Here is a 20702-nt window from a genome sequence, read left to right on the forward strand (position 1 = left end):
CCCTTCTTCCCATACTGCTGGTTTGGATTTCCAACCAGTCTGATAATAAGTATGTAAGATGTTCTACTTAGGCAGGGCAAGTAGACATATCAAGCATTAAGGAATTGTCACAGGTTGCATCACAGGTGGAACATTTACAGATGAGTCAGAGCCTCATGCCTACCCATCATTCTAAGCCACTTGTGGCAAAACCAAAGTACCCCTTCGTGTTGACTCATGGCTTGGTGTTTCGCTTGTTGAACTCCTCCCAGGTAATGTACCACCTCCATTACTTATTCCCAGATCTTCCACTCAAGCTTTCTGTACTTAATGCCCATTGGTAGTTCCCCACTCAGGTTTTGAAAGACCTACCTGCCTACTGTGCTCCATCAGACTAGATAGGTGGAGAGTAATAACAAAAGAACTGGTAGGGATTATTTGGAAGTTTCCTAAAATTTTATGAGAATGGTCCGTCTTATGTTTTTCTTTGTTTTACTACCTGAATTGCCTTTAAATGTAGCTGGTTTTCAGGGAGATAATAAATTATCTTTACTTGATTTTAAGTATCAGAAAATTATATGCAGACAAAAAGTCTGATCATGTTCATTTTGATCAGCAAATTGTAGCCACACCGGTAGACTTAAAGAAAGGAGAGGAAGTGTTTTGCAGTACAGTTGCTTTCATACTAAAGTATACTTTATATCTGAAGGACAGGTATCTAATAACCTGGAAACTGATAAGAGTGCCTAAGTAGATCTTAGTTGCCAAAATATCAGAGAATACGTGATATGAAGAGGGTATTAGCAAGGTGCCTGTTTGTGACTTCAAAGTGGATACTTATTCATAGATAAGTAAGAAAATAGATAAAAAAAGTGAGTTTCTGTCTACCAGAATACTGTTAAGGATCAGTCTCTTTGACATATATGGTTTCTGGTACTTTTCTAGACTCAAGAGAGGCTATGCTGCATCTTGAAGGGGTAATCCCTGAAAATTGCTCTCAATTCATGTTCCCATAGTAATTTAATGCTTAGAGTATGGCATAACCTGAGAATTTGAACATGATTTATGAAAGAATTGTACTATAACAGTTACCTAATAGCAATGGTCGAAGCAATACACAGTTTTGAGTCCAATTTATATATATATTTTTTAAAAAACGATATCTTACAAGTAGTAAGATAGGGTATGTCAAAAAGTTTAATAAGTGAGCACAATAAATGAATTCTATTTTGTAAATTATATCCAGAAAAAGTGAAAGTTAGCAGAATTAACACAAATAATGAAATGTCTTAGAAAAAATTAAGCAGTGTGTTAGAATGAATATTAATGGTAAGAAGTTAGTATGAAGTGGGAAAGGAAGGTCAGAGATCAGGCAAGTATACTACATTTAAGTACAAGTGCTAAATGACCTACATCTGGACATCACTATTACACTTATTTGATTGCCACTTATTGATCAATAAATAAGTCAGTAATTCATAATATCAAATATAGGATTGAATAAAATGTATTCCACATCTGCTGCTTCCACGTAAGTGTGGACTAATTAAAATCTAGTAACGTATTTATAAATGCTCAGGTTTCATCTTTCCATGAATATGTATTTGCTAAGATACAATGGCATTGTGCACACCTTTGTGTTTGACTAATAATGAAGGCATAAACTTGTGGCTCCAGATATGATGCTCAGCAAGCAGATTTTCTGCTACGTATTTTCTTAGCACTTTGTAGACCTCATTAAGTGAGAAAATCTGTTAGGAGACTTCAATGAGAATACTATCAAGGGAAGGGTGAAAGCTGCTATGATAGCTGTGAGTGGCCCAATTCTTTAACAGGCAAACAGTAAAAGAAATCATAACAAATATGTGACTTCATGAAAATAAATATAGTGATGACACTCAGGATATCAAGCTACAGGCAATTAAGCCTCTAGAAAGACCAAATCCTTCAAAAAGCAGGCAGGCAAACAAACAAACAACCCCCCTCTGATGCATTATCATTTCACAGGGGGCAGAGACACGCAGCAGCCTGAAGGCTCTAGTTAATGCTTACTACTAATGATCACAATGGATCATTACACAGCTAAGCTTATATCAGATGATTCCACACCTCTTTCTTCCAGTGTTGTACAAATGTATTAAGAGCTGGAAGGAATATTAAAAGAACATGAATGGTAGCTTAACACTGCATAAAGATATTTTTGGGGGCATGGAGAGTTCTTAAGTATTAGCTATGCTGGTCTTAAAAAATTACTTGTTTTATTGCATAAACAACCTCAGGAAAAATTCATTTAAGCACATAAATTGTTTTCCCACTGCTTATGAGGCAGGAAAGAATACAGCATGAGAAACAAAATAGAAATACACATTTAGTAATGAAATTTCATCATCTAAGACAAAGCCATTCCTGCTGCTGGAAATGCTTTTAGAAAGAGAGAAAAACAAAGGATAAATAGATGTAAAACATGTTTGCATTGCATAGATTTCAGTAATAAAGCATTTTAATAATCTTATCCTAAATCCTATATCGACCATGTTTTCTGATAAACTTATTTACATTTTCTCTTGCTACAGTGATGCAAACAGTAACTTTTTCCCTAGGCTCAGAAAAGTCTCATACCTGGCTATTCCATCTTGGTGAGGATGAGTACGTCTGAAGTAATGAAAAAGCCATATTTGGCTTTTAGTCACATTCACTAGTACTTTATTCAATGAAATGTCCATTGATTGATGACAATATTCATAAAACATGAATTTATTTTGTGAGTGTTTGAATTACAGTTGATACTTCTGAAAAATATTCATTTTGTTGGCCAGAAACAGGTAACACTTGACAAAAAATTCATTGGAATAAGTGTCAGAGTTCACCTTGATAATTAATAACCAATTCAGATTTATCTCTTCACTCCTCAAAATCCAGTAGTTCAATAAAAATCTTTCATATCATATCCATTCTCACTGCCATTTTAAAGTTAATCTGCTTGAAAAATATTTTCTTTAACAATGTATGTTATTCCTTTTCTATCTTAATAATAATAACAATAATAATAATAAATTGTTCCCCTATGTGAACAAGATTAAAACCTAAATATTTCCATTTAATCCTTTAGATTTTATATCCATAAGTATATAAAGATATCATACATTTAGTATAATTGTCCTAGAAGTGAAAAAAACTGAATTTATTAGAAAAGTCATAACTTTTCCAATGGGATCCACTAATTTTAGAGATATTGAAACTATTCTGTAATGGATGAATAAACAAAACAAGCAATTTAACAGGGAAGCCTGCATTAAAAAACAATCTCATTAAAAATAATGAAAAATGCTACACATTCTTAAAATTTTAGCATTACATATATACCATGGTCTTTACAATTCCTTTTTGAGCTAGTTCCTATCACATGTGTAAGAGAAAAAGGTTAATTCTGCCATACTATCAGAATATTGAGCTAATGATCATGCTTGTAATGTATTCAAAAATATTTGTACATACACACATATGTATTTTCATGACAGATGCCTGGACCTAAATTCAACAGCTCATAAATGCATTAATTTTATTTTATCATTATTGAAAGATTATTTGCTTACCACTCGAGAATGGATTTCTTTGGCATAAAGAGGGAATAAGAATTCTGATTCCCCTTCAAGACGAAGACCTTCTTTTGTAACACGCAGGTGTCCCATTCCAGTCTAAGGAGAAGATACAAGAATTATACATATTTTATTATTGTGGCTGTATTTATTTTTTGGGTTTTTTTGTAAATTGAAAATCTTCAGAGCTGCCTGCCTCCACGTCTATTGATAAAGATGCCCATAGTAATGTGTTTCAAATTTTGAGAATTCCTCATTTCTTCCAGTGTTTTTCTTTAAGAAATTCTTGCTTTCAAGAAAAAGCCATTAAAGTTGGGACTTTGAGGAAAATAATACAATATTACAGTCATTAACTTAAAAATAAGTGTATTTGTATTGGCTTTGCTGAAATAGCCTTTCTACTTGCCTTCTAAAAATATCACGAACAATAAACTCTTAGATGGGTACTTACATAAAAGAAACCTTATGTTAACATCTCAGGGTTTAGTCTATCAATAATGCACTTTACAATGAAAGTAATACTTGTAAGCCTAGTGAGGAGACAAATAGGGATTTTTATTTGCTTCCATTTTCAATAATTACTTTTTTCTAATTAATTTTTCATTTCTTGGTTTATTTTTTTTCTCCTCTGATAGATAAAGGCTCCATCTGTCATTATCATCTTCCTTTCTCTCTGTCACCTGCTTGTCAGCTTATTGTACCTTCCTTATTCTCTCCTAGTCGCTCCTTCCTGACTTTAGCCCAGTTGTGCTTTCCAGCCCATATTTCATTTTTTCTACTTTCTCTAACCATTACCACAGAACTGAGAACATGAAAAATGAGTGAGGAATTACTTCAGTAAGTACATCTGAGGAGTTGCAGGCTTCAGCTGCAAGTTATTCCATGGGTAAGTGAAACTTATTTAACTTATTTAAGTTGTAAAGGAGTCATCCCTTCCCCTGCCATGAAAAGTGAGAGAAACCTTGATGAGAAATTCGCAGCCTTACAGCTTGGCCACATAAGAAAATATTTCAAGTCAACTGCTCACACTACAAGGAGTAGGTGGAGAGGACTAAAGAATAAATTCAAGAAGTATTTCTACTCCAAATATTTTTCATATTGTTCTCCACATAAGCAGAGGAGAAGAGATACACAACAGGCTACTGGTGACACAGCAACAACCTGTTCATCTAATGAATTATTCCTACCACTGAAAAATGTTGTATCTTTAAGAGATTATAGTTAATTTCAAAATGTTATGTTCTCACCAATAAGATCATATATATATTCTTTCATACACATATACACATATAATGTAAAATTACACATCTCACTAGCCTTCAATGCAAAACTGTAGCTACTTTTTTTAAACAGGCTTGAAGAAAAACAAAGAGAGAAATTACCTAAATTCCATAAGGTAAGAAATACTTATGTCAGCAGTTCACTACACTGGAGAGTACAACTGTGATTCCCCCTCAGCAAGGATTGATTTCAGGAAAGAGGCTTTTAGAACAGCTATTTATGGAATCTGTTATTCTGTGTCAAATATTTTACTGCTTTGAAATATATAATGCGCTGACTTTTCTCAGTGGCAGTAGATACAATTACTAAATTCTAGAACATTGCAAAGCTTTTTAAAAGTACCTAGTGTACAGTGACACATCTCATGAGGCAAAACTAAAATAATACTTACGATAAGCCCCCTATCGCTTTCATAATCACAATTCCTAGGCAGCACTGCGTGATTTAGAAATAGGTTTTTTCTAGTGAAGACTATAGACATTTTATTTTAATTTGTGACACAAAACAAAGACCACTTCAACACCACAAAACCACACAGGTTTTAAACCAAAAACTTTTGAAAAATAAGATGTGAGGCATCAGGAAATTGTAAAAAGCAAATGGCTTTCATTTAAATAACTAAACTTAGGATGTCCTTATCGCTCTGATCTCATGTCTTTTCTTATCAGGTGAAAGTATATTAAACATTGAGTTTAAGTACAGTTGGCATATTTTTCCTGGAATATAAAGAACTTAATAGGTATTATACTATAAAGTATAAAAATGACAGCGAAATTTAAGAAGGCAGAGGAAGAAGTAGCAATTAATCCTTGTTCTGAAGCAGATCAGGGGGAATTAACAAACTCTGGGTGGCAATCTCTATCTTGCCTTAGGCTTTGCCAGGAAGATTTTTTTTAGTAGAGGCAAAAACTCTAGAATTGATATTGAAAAAGATGATTACGCAATTTACTCAGCACACTCTATCTAATGGGTTCAGATATTTCAGCAATGATTATTCTAAAAGTGCTATATAAACAAAGGAATATCATTGGTATCAAGAATAATAAGCTATGTGACAAAACTTGGCACTTAAACTTACCTATAAGTTCTTATTTTTCAGTAAATCCAGTCATATCACTCAAGATTACTTTGTATAAGTACGTCCTGAAGTATGTTCTATTTTCTTCATCAGATATTTAATATAAGCATGACTTGAAGCTCATATTCTCACATATTTGAATAGAAGCCTCATATACATTGTCATTGACTACTCGGGAAATGCAAAAACATAAGGAAGTTTAGACTTTACTTACCTGCATAAATGACTAACATGACGTGATGACTAACAGACAAAATCTGTAACATGTATGAGAACAACAAAAAATGTAGATTTCACGTAAAGATCCTCACTTCTATTACCATTATGACTGTAAACAATTATTATTTCCTGACTACCACAATATTTGATTATCTCAAGATTGGAAAAGTACTGAGTTCTGCAGTACTGTGAGATGGGGAAATTTTATCATCTCCTTTTTATAACTGGCAAATTGAAGTTACATGGAATATAAAAGACAGGGATTTAGGATAAACAGGCACCCTAATGCACTGAGATCCAATGATAAGTTCCATAAAAAGGAGAAGTATAATAGTTACACATAATGTTCTCCCAACAACCACTCTGCTTCTTACATTACCATTTAAAAGAAACCACTTATTATTTACTGAGTATTGTGACTTCCTCAGTGCCAAACAACCTTGATGCTTTCAGTTCGAAGGATTTGATTCTGTTCCTATTCAAATTGAATACAAATATTTCTATCGACTTGAGGAAAGGGTCCAAATATCACTTAGACACAGACTTTGATGCAGTTATACAACAAGCTATTGATCCAGGGGAAAAAAAGTGCTTCATAAAATTTAGCAGATACATGGCAAGTCTGGATTCTTGTTATCCTCATGCTACTGACTGTCACTGTTTGAGTGTGCTGGCCCTGAGCTGCAAGACGTGCATGTAACTATGAGATTAATGTTTTCTAATTACTCAAAGCCCTCAGCAAGGCAGGGACTGAACTGCATAGAAGAAGAAGATGAAAGAGGTTTTTTTGTAGACACCAAGACTACTGCTGCAAGGAGTTGACTGGCATGAAAACTGCTGGCAGCTGCCAAATGTTTATGCACCAAAGATGCAGTTTAGCATTAGTGTTCAGAAAGGTGTGACCAGTTTTCATTTCAAAACTGCTAGGCAGATTCTAATTGGAGTAACAGGATGCCTTCAACTGCGGTAGATACAGTTGAAAATGCTCTCAAGGAGGTAAGTGCTTGTAGAAACAGAGACAAGGCCATCTACAAGAAATTCAAGATCTAAGCGGGTTCAAACCTCATAGAAGTTCAACAAAAGGCTCTTTGATTCAGAAATCATGGTCTATAGGATATTTGAAAGCTATTCAGTGAATTGTCTACATAGGGATACACTAAACCACCTGAAATATGTAGCTATCGCCACTAGGATCCTCGTTAAGATTCACTGTGCTATGGAGCATCTGGACAGGAGGACCATCTTGGATGGGCTATTGTTCTCTTAGACTCTAGGTGCAACAAATTTAAAATATTTTCCCTCTAAAAAGATGGAAAGCAGTTCCATTCTCCACAAAGCCAGTGGAGAAGTGCAGAAGGTCCTTAAGCTGTAGAAAGGCCCACAAGTTTCTTTCAGAGAACCGTGGAATGACAAGAGTCCTTCTTCAGGACCAAAAAGTTCCAGAAGTCATCCTGACAGTTTGGTGGTATGACTGCCGCCTTCTGGGTGTGAATATCTGTGTTGAGGAAAAGATAGACCTGACTGGACAAAGCAAGTTTGACAGCATTGGCTGGCAGTAAAGGTCTGCCTTATTAAAACAGGATGCAAGAATTTTTCCTAGTTCACTTGTTGTGATAGTGGGACCTGCTGCTCTGGCTCACAACCAAGAAACCCACTTGGGAAGACAGGCACATAGCACATTGCTGTGAGACTGCTATGAGTGGAAATGAGCAACTGTAGCTCTAGGGCTCTTGCACTCAATGACTTGCTCTTAGGCAGCTTAGCCTCATGCTGTCTGTTGCTTACCGAGTCAAAAGAGCATCAGATGATGTATTGGGGATTTATCTCCCAAGCCAATATAACGTAGAGGTCTGCTCCTGTAGGCACATGACCCTTAGAAAAGAGGATGAGACATGAGGAACATTCATTCAGTTTATGATGAGTATTTCTAGTCACGTAAATTCAACCAATAACTGTAATTCGCTTTTTCCTGCCAACATAGAAACCGACACACATCAGGGCTCAGTCTGTTGGGTCAACCACTCTTCTTATTTTATCATATCACTACTTTTTCTGCACCTTCTTAGAATCAGACTCAATTACAGTCCTCAGACTCCTCTAAACAATGGAAATTAAACTTCTGATTTTTGTATTGGCTAATACTTGTAAGGGAAGACATGTATTTTCCTCTTTTGGTAAGAGACCAAATACTGGAAAGACAAGCATATCCATATGTTATACAATGGTAATAACAATAAAATCACTAAGATCCAAATATCAGCTTTAACATCCACTTAGTTCAAATTAAAGTAGCTCCTGTCTGAGGATTTAATAGCATGTTTGATTTGTAATTCCGAGTCTACAGGAAAGATGGGGAGTGGCTCGTTCTCAGGGAATGCAGTGACAGGGTGAGGTGTAGTGGTTTTAAGTTGATAGAGGGTAGATTTAGATTAGATACGAAGAAGAAATTCTTTACTGTGTGGATAGTGAGGTACTGGAACACGTTGACCAGAGAAGCTGTGGATACCCCATTCCTGGAGGTGTTCAAGACCAGGTTGGATGGGGCCTTGGGCAGCCTGATCCAGTAGGAGGTGACCCTGCCCATGGCAGGGGGTTGGAACTAGATGATCTTTTAGGTCCCTTCCAACCCTAGCTATTCTATGATTCTATGATTTTATACTCAAGATTTAAAAATTGCTTCTCAAAACAGCTTCAGTTCCAGCTCTGTTTCCTAGTTCAGCAAGGACCAAATTCTGTCTCTGGTTCTTTACTGCACAGACAGGCATTTCAAAGCTGCATAACACTCTGCTAATAAAAAAAAAAAAAAGCCATTATGTGTGGCATTACATCTTGTGTGACTGATTTACTCGAGATTAGAAAAATACACTGCTATTTTCACTGCTACAAATACTTATTCAGGAATTGAATTTTATAAGTTGGCTAATTGATTTTATATATTAACAGTTATAATTATACAATTTAGCTAAAGAAATTGAATTAAATCTTTTCCTTTGATTTGTAAAGCTTGTCAAAAGGATTTTCCTCTGAACAAAAGTGCATGATGTTTATTTCTTGAATTCCTCTGAGGAATCAGGGATATTTGCATAGTGTATATGATTACACAGACTATATATTGATTCAGTATTGTAAATCCTATCACTTGTACTAGGGGACGCTTCATCTTACAGTCTCAGTGCTCTATGCCTTGTGTAAGTACACAGTGGCAAGCATCTCCACCTTGACAGAATTTGCTGTACAGTAAAGATGACAAAAATGTGAGATGAAAGAAGGACAGAAAGATGTTGCATCCCTCATAAAGCACCGTCGAGGAAGTCCACAGCTCTGTGTGAAAGAATTACTTAAATAGTTTACCCTATGTTTTGTCTTCCAGCTATATGAAAATTTATTTTAGAATGATATTATCATATTAAATAGCAACCACTGCAGTATATTGCAGTTAAAAATAGATAGTCTCCAATAACAGCCCAATGTAATTTTTAATTACCCACTCTCATCCTAGTATTACTGATTAAATAAAGTTTAAGAGCAATGTTTTGGTTACCTTCACTAATTGCCACCATTACTGTTTTTTTATACATGGTACAACATTTTATAATGATCAGTACTTGTGACCACATAGATTTTACATATAAAAATATAATAATCTACTATAATGCTTCTCTAATGACATTATCAATAGACACATTTTTGTAACTCTTATTAGGCAAAATGGAAAACAAAACTTTACTTCAATTTTCTCTATAGTAGCCCTCAGCAAGCCCTACCCTAGTTCTGACAATAGCATTGAATTTTAAGCACTGGTATAAATTTATGCTATGCATCAATAAAATAATAGCTTAACATGTATTTGTACACATTGATGATACAATTTACCTAAAAGGTCACAGTAATGACAAAGAAATGAAATATAAAGTTGGAAAGGATGAGAATTTTTTGCAATTCTTTTTTGGTTACATTTAGAACTTTTGACAAGTTCTTCCACACTCTTACATATATGATTTGATTCATCATATATATCAGATTAATCAAATGCTTTAGGAAAATACTTTTTAAATATGTGTAACTATATACCACACTACTGAGGTGTCTGGCGTACATTGATAACAGTTTTTCTTCAGTAAGTATCTCAATATCTTTCTTTTCATGCCATTATTATTTGTGTAAGGTATTTAAATTTTCATCATCTGACAGAGACAATGGGAATAACTGTGTCCTGGTTATAGACAAATTGTATTTCATTCAGTTAAAAAATATCTAAATACAGCTATTCAGGATTATTCAGAGTAGAACATATGGAATACTAGTGTCTGACATGAAAATATTTTATTAAAATTTAGGATGAGAATATGTAAATAATTAAATATTTTATTTCATTTGAATATTTAAAAGTGTAACATTCTCAAAATGGCACCTAATTTCATGGAGTATACGCTATTAATGACAAAATGCATGGAAAGACGGTACAAGTTCATTAGTGTATATCTGCAGTGAGGAAGAATTCATGTTCTTTACCATACATTTTTATTGCTGTCTAGTCTGGGTTTAAATGTTCAAATGATTGGCCACCTCCAATTTAATAAGGCATGCTATTACACAGTCTAGTAAGTCTCATTGTCAGAAGGAATTATTTGACTTTCAGTTAAATTTTTAGGTTTTTTTAAATTCACCACATTCCTAGCTTCATATTTTTCATATTTCCTTAAGCAAGCTCTTTCGTCTTTGGTGACTGAATTTTCCAAGTGTGTACATAGTTACTTATTTAAGTAATTGATTATAAAATACATATAATATTTATAAATCGAGAATACTATCATTCTCTGCCAACAGTTGTGTATATACAGCCATTGGCTGTGGGATTATATTTAGTTAGCTTTTCAACATTTCTTATACAATTAAACATAATATAAATGAATTGACATTGCCTTACAGAAAAATTTGGACAATAATTAACAATAATTTTAATACTTTATTTATAGTTATTAATTGCTCATGAGAACCCAGTAAGATTAGCAGATTGGAATGTCTGTAATAAAAGTTTCTGGGAATAGGCATACGGGTAGATCATTCACTAACTACAAGTAAGCCAAAATAAGAAAATACCTGTGAATAATATTTGGAAAACCCTGTATTTTTTGTCTAACTGTAGCAACTATTGTATTTATTCCAGTGCCAGAAATGCTTGTGCATAAAGGAGACACTGAAAGACTACTCTAGCCTAAATGTGCAGAGACCATCTCTGTTCTAATTGCCTATGTCTTTATGTTCAGCCTTTATGTTCAGCTGAAGCACAGCTATGAGAGCAAGCTAAACATTAGTCCTGTTCTTACGAAGAACCATGCTTAGAATATGCATTGATGGACTGGACATTGTGTGCTTGGCCCTCCATATACCGAGTTCATTCCTGTCATGATAAGATAATCCACAGGTGTTCTAAGGCTTAGCATTAGGGCTTGACTTTCCTCTTGTTAGTGACTTAAATGCAAGTAAGATTTAACATGGATGGCAGAAGAACATGGGATTGAGTGCAGATTCAAATCACACTTGATTGACAGCACATCTAAAATGATAAAGACCTGTCTGCCTCTTGCTCCCACTGTGCTTAAAATTACTTGTCAGAGAAAAACCTTCACGCCAGACTCCAGTTTCCAGTCAGAAAGAAAATAGTTATCCTGGGAAACTTTCTTGTTTCATGACTGTCTGTCCGTTTCAACATGAAACAGGACAATGGTTTTATGAGACCATGATAGCTGTGATATCCATGAAAACCCCTGGTAACATGGGTTTCTCCATTAGAGGCTAAAAATCTAAGGAATAATCTTTGACACATGACTGTTCCTGTCATTACAATAATGTAGCAGAACCTGAATGATATTAAAACTGAATTAATGTGGGGTTTCTGAGCAAGCTTTCCTATTGCATCAGAAATGACAACCACCTGAATGGGTACATTTTTCACATGGAGTTTCACATACAGTACTGCCATGACAATCTATGAAATTCAATAGTGATGTAAAAGTTGTGGTCTAAGTTTTCACTGATTATGGTGTAGATACAATGAATTAGTACTATAGGTGAAGTCTTGAGTATGTGAGTACTAATTTTCTATGTGGCAGCAGATTAGGACAGCCAAAGCTTGTTATATTCAAGAGAAAATGTGAAATCAGTCTCATGTACTTAAGTTTTCTCTAAGGAATACATACATAATGGAAAAGTAAAAATGCAAAAAACCACAACAAAACCATCAGAAATCCCAGAAATCTTTAGCCTACAACAATGCAAGCGAAGAATTCTAGTTGTGAAATCATATCAATTACGTAAAAATTGAGAAGCTGAATACCTATTGTTAATGCCTCCTACTAAGCAGCTTGTCTCTGTAAAGTTTTCAGATGCTCAGTGTTGTGTAAAACGTTGTTATACAAATTAGCTGAATACTGTCCATTTTTTCCAAATTGTTGCCAGTCATACAGCCTTCCACAGTCATGTCAGTATTGAATTTCTGGTTGCACAATTTATATGGAAGATATTTATACAATCTAAGAATCAAATTCCAAAATATAGATCCTCAAAAAACCTCCCCACTTGTCCAACAGACCAAGACAAACTCATATTCTTGCAGTTAAATTATCTGATCACCATTGGACATGAACACAATCAAAATTTCCTGCATGACCATCTTATTAATAAAGTCTATAAAGATAAAGAATAGCCTTGTGAAGAGGTATTAATGTTCTTCTGCGTAAGAACAAGAGGTTGCAGGACTCAACTGGGTCATTGCACTCCTAGATTAAAATTCCTTCTTTCCCTGGAAAAATCTGATCTCATACTTTCTCCTAGAAATACATGATCTAACCAACAGACTATATTATATTTAATGTTTGGAATCTTTCACTCTCTATTTTTTAAGTTTGTCCTACTTATTAAATATTAATTGGATCAGAAGCTACAACAGAAGCTTCTGTCTCCAAAGTGAGTGCTGTAATCATCTGACAACTAAAGCATGTGTTATCTCCAGCCCAATGAAAAAATCAGTTGTTCCATAAAAATCCAACCATATCCAATTACAAAAACGGAAATGCCCAATCCTATAGTTTATACCACAATAAGGATTTGGAAAACAACAATGATAGTAAGGAGCATTCTTGCACTCAATATCTTTAGTATATTTTTAGTCAAACATTTCAGGATGTGATAGTGTTTAGATGGATAAGTCTTCATCTCATATGACGGTGTTTAGTCTAGTATAACTGACAGCCTTGAAATTAAAATGTTATGAGCTAAGAATCATTGGACCATTTTAAAATTATGCAGATATTTTAATCAATTAAGACAACAAGGTAAAAGAGGGAACTAACGTATTTTTTCCTGCAAAGCATTTCTCTTCTGTCAGAAGAATGAGAAAGATTAATAATGAGTTTTTCAGAGGAAATCGCTAATGTAACATTATTTATAGAAAAACAAGAGACTCTGTCTTGGCAATATCAGATGGCCAATCAAAACTTATCACTATCTCTCTTCTGTTGGGAGGCTTGAAACTGGAGGCTGTATTTACATGTGTGTCTAATGAGTTCTATCTAAAAGGAGATAATTACTTTCTGTAGTCTCTGCCTCTGCCCCTGATCACACAGCCTGAGATGCTCTTGGCCTTTCTTGCTGCCAGGGTCACTGCTGGCTCATGCTCAGCTTGCTGCTCACCAACCCCAGGGCCTTCTCCACAGGGCTCCCCACACCAAGGCAGTCCCAGCCTGTGCTGGTGTCAGGGATTCTTGCTTTCCAGAAGTAGGATTTGCATTTGTCCTTCTCAAATTTCGTAAGGTTGGACAATTCCTCCAGCCTCTCTACACTCTTCTTAATGTTGTCCCAAGCCTTGAAATTATTGAGGTATATCTAGACTGTTATTGTCTGCAAAATCAGTGAGCAAGCATTGTGTTAAACTCTTCTAAATAATTGATAAAGTTGTTAGAAAGGACTGTTCCCAGGACACACCCTGCAAAATTTATTACTGGCTCACATTTAGAGGACATCACTTTAATAACTACCTTCCAAGCTTGACCATCCAGTCATTTTTGTTTTACTCGTCTGGTTGGCTGCCCTAACTAGGGTACAAAATATCAAGAGAGACCGTCAAAAGCCTTGCTAAAGTCAAAATAAATGACATCTTATGCCCTCCCGTTATCTATTAATCCAGACATTTTATCATAGAAGGTAATCGTGTTGGCCAGGCATCATTCACTCTTGGCAAATCCATGCTGACTGTTCCCCATTACATTATTCTCTTTCATAGGCCTTGAAATTACTTCAAAGAGGACTTTCTCCATCATTTTGCCAGGGACTAAAGTGAGGCTGAGTAGCCCATAATTGACCAGACTGACTTCTTTTTCTGAAGATCAGTTCAACACTGACTTTCCCCCAATAACTGAGGATCTCCCCCATTTCCATAACCTTTCAAATGTGGCAGAGGGCGACTTTGCAAGAGAATCAGGAAGTTCTCTGCACCCATGGATGCAGCCCATCTTGTTGCCTTTGTTGTCCCTTGTAAGTCTTAACCAAAGCTAAGCTTTGTCTGTCACAGGAAGGAAATCATTTATTACTATGGCATAGTAATAATCCACCCTGTAAAAGAATAAAAGCCTGCAGTACTCGATATATTTTTCCCTGCTCTTGCTGCCAAGGCAGAAGAACACACTGCCTCAACAGACTCAGGCATTTGATGCTTTCCTTTCAGAAAACTAGTAGGACATAGGAGTTCTTAGAGTTGGAGTTTCTGATACTATTCTTTCAGTCCTTATTGATATTAGAGAACAAATACTCTGTTTCATACAAAGAAACCAAACCAACAGAAAATAATTTTTAAAACTCATCAAAAACATAAACCTGAGCCACACAGAAAATAAGTTCTTCATGTTCTCTGTGATTCATGATGTGCAGTCACTAAGCACGCACCTTCCATGTGAACTGTGTAACAGAAAAATTAAATGCGATTTAAAATGTTCTGCGTTGTAATCTGTGCTGAAAAGTACTGAAGTGGAGAAAGAAACGTGATGGGAATTCAAATGCTATTAATCATGTTAGTAGATAGCATTTAAAATTAACCTACTTCTCTTATAGTAAAACAAAGTAGAATATAGAAATGCTTTTATGAAGATAAAATGGCCTTCATTTAGTGACAGAGGTATAATAATGATAGATAATGGGAATTTTAATATAGCACTTTCTTCAGTAGCAGGGACAGAGCTGTAGGAACTTACTATTATTGGTTTTCTTGTAACAAGACTATCCAAATCATCTGTGTATCACGACTGCATGTTAGGAACAAATTAGCTTAGCTTCAACATTCACTGGCGCATTTTATTGCATTCTGACTAAAGCTACATCTTGCAGACTTTTGAAAGTTACCCTTTAATCTACCACATGCAAAATTACATTATAAATATTAAAATATATATGGCAATTACTAAATTTATTACTGAATAATATAGCTGCTTAACCTCAAGCATGAAGCAGCAATTATTACCTCTGAGCTGTAATTAATTGTTCAAATAAATTGCTAAATTTCAGATGCTGATAAACAGGAGAAGGAAGCCAAGAAAAACAGCAACTGTCATCAATTTAACACTAAGGGTTTTTGTATGAGATAAAATTACAGCAAGCACATTTATGAAATATAGACTAAACAGAGACTATGAGACAACAGCACAGTACATTCTCTTAGAATGGCCAGAATTCACTTCAATATAAAATATCAACAACTGCAGTATTTTAATGATTAAGACCAATACAGAAATTACAGATCAGTAAGTTTGTTCAAAGAGATTTTTCTTATGTACTTTCAAGCCAAGTACCAATTACACTTGTGAAGGAAGAAAAAAGAATTATCTATTACATACAGAGAAGCTGATGTACACACAAAATAAGTGAGGTAGTGAGCCATGGAAGAGAAGACAATATGAAAAGAATGGAAAATAAAAGAGGACACTTACCGGAGAAAACCACATCACTTTGAGAATCCAAATTGTTAAAGAAAAATTCACAACTAGGATGATAAGCAGGAGGAGAACAAATAGGTAGAGGCATCGCTTTCTCCAGCCATAAATTCCAATTTTGTAGACATATTCATTCTTCGGCCTCTCTAGGCTAGTGCCTGGTGTTGTTGTAGTGTATTGTTCACGTACCATCTGCTATGTACAGAAAAAAAAGTGACTGATTAGTGGCTTGAATTAAATTGAAAATATTTATACAGAACCACAAGAAAAAAATGAAGATATAATTGGAATAGAAAGGTACTTAAACTAGAAACTCTTGTGAAGTTTTACTTGGAAAGCATTTCCTTTATGCCTCATTCAGATTACACTTTTATCTTATTTTTACACATGATGTGATGTTTCACTATAAGAACTGCATCAACTGCTTAAATTTATTTTACCCTATATAGAATGGCAACACTTTCCTCCCATTTTTCAAAATATTCTAATTCATCCCCCACTAAATATTTCATAGGATCATTAAAGCTTACAATTTCAGCCAAGAGAATAAAATCTCAGCAGCTGAATCTGCTTATCTAGAACAACAGTAGGCTACATCTGTCTCATTTTCACTGATATAAAATGAAAAAAATCCAAACCCAACCATGGATGTCAGAAAGAAAATAGGTCTTGGAAGTTCAAGAACTTTCCATGAGCCAGGTATATCCACAGGCATCTTACATCCAAAAATGGGTTAACTTTCCTACAATATAATGCTCCCAAATAAGAATGCCCTCAGACAGGTTTCACATGAGGTCTCCTCTCAATTCTAAATTTACTCCTGGGAATAAGATCACTGTGCTCTGCACACACAATTTTTGAAACATAATTAAATTGCATCCTTGCCCAGCTGCTGAATTACTGTAAGATGTTAATGAAACTTTTCTTCAAGTCTCCTGCAGAGTCATCCTGTGTTTGTAACAAGTCTGTGGGTCTCAGTTCTAACCCTCATCTTTAGAAAGATGCCATCATTGTTCCTGTAATTTCCTATTGAACTACAAAACAGAGAATACACTACAAGTTTACAACTGAACAGAAATTCACACCTTATCTCTTCGTGTATGTCCAGTATTCAACTCATTTCTGCACTTCCATTAAAAAAATATTTTAATTTTTTAAAAATTTGTATTAAAAATGAGACTTCATAATCAGCAGTTCATAATGTAACTGTGCTACAGTCATTATGAAACAATATACTAATTTTTTGCTGCCATCAATCTCAGTTGCACACGATACTGTGCACAGTATTTGAGTTTCTTACTGTTTCCTTCATTGCAGACTTGTTAAGTGCCAATATTACAAGAAACAAGATAGGTGACAGCTACAGAATTTTCTGTAGAAACAGAAGCCACCCATCACAAGATAGACTGTTTTTTTTTCAGGAGATAAATAAAATCCACTTCTAAGCACACCTGAAAGGTTACTTCAATAGGGCTGTGGGAAAACAGACCATCTTCAGAAACTGCACACTCCCATGAAGTTAGCTAAGACTTTGCCAACAAATCTCTAGCTGTGGCATCTAAGGTTTGCCTGTTCCTTATGTTGCTGTTTGCTACATCTTCAAGGTGAATTTGACAGGAGGAATGCCATTTGATAAAGAGTAAATTAATTTTCAGATCTTCACACTTCTACATTAGCATCATCACAGTGGTCTCTGTGGTTGGGATTCATCTCACAATGTCAGATACCAACATCTTGCCTGCAACACCTAAGCCAGTCAACCTGGACTTCCTTTATGGTCAATGGCAATAAACTTATTCCTGCTGGGAATTATTTATCCAACTTATTTTAGATGTATATTTTAGACATTCAATGAACTGCACATTAAACATGTCTAACTTCTCTCTGTAAAAAGAGAAATAAACAGAGCCTGGACTGACTTTTTCTCATGTATGTACCGGTCTATTTTAGACATAAGCATTTGGCCAAATTAACCAGAATGATTTTGAGAAGCATGCAATTTAACAACAAGATAGGATTCTTCTGATTCTTGTTCTCCTCTGTTCCATTTTTACCCTGTTGCAAAATGCTTATTGCATGAGTAGAGGGTTTTATACATAATGTATTATATAGTGCAGTTTAATGAGGTGAGGTCAAAATACATTATGCATTTCACCAAAAAGTCTTTGAGTTTTGTGATTGTTTTCAGCCCTTCAGAAATTCGACAGGGGACATGTCCCAGTGCAGCGTTGTTCCCTGTACAAACTACTTTTTCCCTGACAGAAACCAACTCTTCTGAGTAATATTAAAATACTGCCAAAAATTGCTTCAGTTCTAGTAAACGGTTAATGCCAGCCTAGGCAGCTGACTGCTTTCAAAAGGATTAAACTTTCTACTTAATATAATATTTCCAGATTTTTAAGAGAATTAGTGGCCCAGTGCTTGGTGATTACAGGGGAATTCTTTTAAGAATTTGTGCCATTTGACTGTTTCTTCTGGAAGAATCAACTTTCCATATTAATGACTTCTACACTCATGAACTGAAATCTGAGAATAATCTCAAATCTGTCTGAAGAAGTCCGAGAAATTCTTTTAGAGGTGTGGGCTGTTTTAGGAAGCCAGACTGAAAGGAAAGCCTTAGACAGGCAGATCTCCTAATTGGCTGATGCAGTCTGCCAGGATTCAATGAACAATGACTTTGGTAACTGTTATTTTTATATTCTTTTACAAGCAGGCAGCACACAGTGACAAACTACAGACAGTAAGAACAATCCTGGCAACCTACAGTGCAGATAAAATGGCAATTTAGTTTCAGAAAGAAAATTCTAGCATTATTCAAATGGGCCATGAAAATACGTATTAGCTGGAACGTGTCAGGAATACTATAATAATAAAAAAATTCTACTTAGTTGGAAGTTGAATTTCTTGGTGATCCTACTCAAGGATCCCCACAATTAGAAGTCAAGTAGGATTAAGGTCAACTACTCATATATTCCTTACAGACTTCTGTATATGCGGCTATAATTCATGGGACTGAGCTCTATCATGGTAGTTTGCTATTTGCAAGTATTTTCCAGTTGTCACAATGTTTCACTGGGATCCATTTTTATCCAATTACAACTTGCCCATTTGCTGATTTAAAACAGATATCGAATGCTAATTAGCTGCCAAAAGATTTGTCATAGATTTCCAATGATAGATACAACTAGTGAGTTACTTGTATACTGCAGATATTTTGAATCGTGAGATTTTCTCATATGTTCAGGGTTACTTGTAAGTGTAGCACATAATGCACAAACTTCATGCCTACAGGAATATACATATGAGATGTAAATAAAAGAGTTGTATGTTCTCTACATTGTGTTACTACAGATGCCCTCTAAACATACGTAGCCAAGATAGAACATTTCCTTGGATCTATTCCAATTTCTTCCATGCAAGACCCGGAGATTTGCATGATTCAGAGGTCTGGGAGATTTTTATATTAATACCTAGATATTGAAAAACTGTCCATCAATAATGCTACTATTGGATTTCAGTTGGTTTGGATATCAAGTTCAAAAAGCTATTCAATTAAGACGGAAGTGTTTTGAAGCAGGAATTCACAGTTATCACTAAGCAAGGCTGAGTATAAGCTTGTTAATCGTATTATTTTCAGGAACTATTTATCTGAAGGAATTACTGAAGACAAAATACTATTTCAATTAAAATAAGCAATCTCAGTTTATTTATATTGTAAAAATATGTTTTCATTTCTTTTTGTTCTTAAATAGCTGCTTTATTTTCTTGAAAATAAATAAAATTCTCCTTAATGTATAGCTCAGAATCGTATTATTAAGTAATTTGTCCTGTTGTCATAAAGTGACTAATAATAATAAACTATTAGAAAGCATAACTTAAATATAAAACTACTATAAATATAAAACTACTTAGTTGGTTAATACTAATAATCAATTATAATTCCAGTAATTGTCGTATAATTATTAGCATTTTATATTTTTAGACTGTTTCCAATTGTGTTGGGATTTTCAGGAAAGAGACAAAAAGCTTAGCAGTCAGAAAAAACATTTCAAATCAGAGTTAAGATGAACTAATGAGGTTTCACAAAGAAATTTGCACCACTGATGCTCATACTATACAAATTCTTTTGAAAGGGAGCTTCAGTCATCAGTGCTTCTGCTCCTCTCTTTACATGAAGTATTTTCATTCTCTAACAAGAAAATTCACAGTATGTGTGGGCATGAAAGAGCTGATTGTGCTAAACTAAAACAATTCAGTAGAAAGAGCATTTTAATAACTTAAACTAAATTCTTGTGCCATTATAAACAAACTGTAAACTGAAATAAAACAACCTGTCAACTCAGGCAAGAGAGAATCATTTTTACGATCTGCATATAGTATCTTCATGGAACATTATGTTCATTAATGTTGGTTTTATATAATGCATTGAGCTAGATGGGTATTATTATATAGTATGAACATCAGAAGTACATTAAGACTTCACAATTTGGTGTCATTCAGGCATGCACACTTTTGTATTTGTGGAGGATAGCAGCAAGAAATAGGTGCAGCTGGAGTATTTTCCTGATA

General features: G+C 34.8%; 1 protein-coding gene across 5 annotated transcripts in view; it reads right to left on the reverse strand.

Moving 5' to 3' along the window:
• SGCG (sarcoglycan gamma) overlaps positions 1 to 20702 on the reverse strand; it is a 131902-nt gene that overhangs the window by 48415 nt on the left and 62785 nt on the right. For 3 of the 5 annotated variants that reach the window (XM_069883235.1, XM_069883237.1, XM_069883239.1), the window contains 2 exons: positions 16131 to 16328; positions 3573 to 3674 (listed from right to left, as the gene is read on the reverse strand). In XM_069883235.1, coding sequence (XP_069739336.1) covers positions 3573 to 3674; positions 16131 to 16325 — 297 coding nt within the window. In that variant the 5' untranslated portion in view covers positions 16326 to 16328. The remainder of the gene's footprint in view (positions 1 to 3572; positions 3675 to 16130; positions 16329 to 20702) is intronic. The other 2 variants (XM_069883238.1, XM_069883240.1) reach the window with 1 other exon arrangement.

Source organism: Phaenicophaeus curvirostris, chromosome 1 (genome assembly GCF_032191515.1).
Source record: "Phaenicophaeus curvirostris isolate KB17595 chromosome 1, BPBGC_Pcur_1.0, whole genome shotgun sequence".
NCBI classification, from domain to species: Eukaryota; Metazoa; Chordata; class Aves; order Cuculiformes; family Cuculidae; genus Phaenicophaeus; species Phaenicophaeus curvirostris.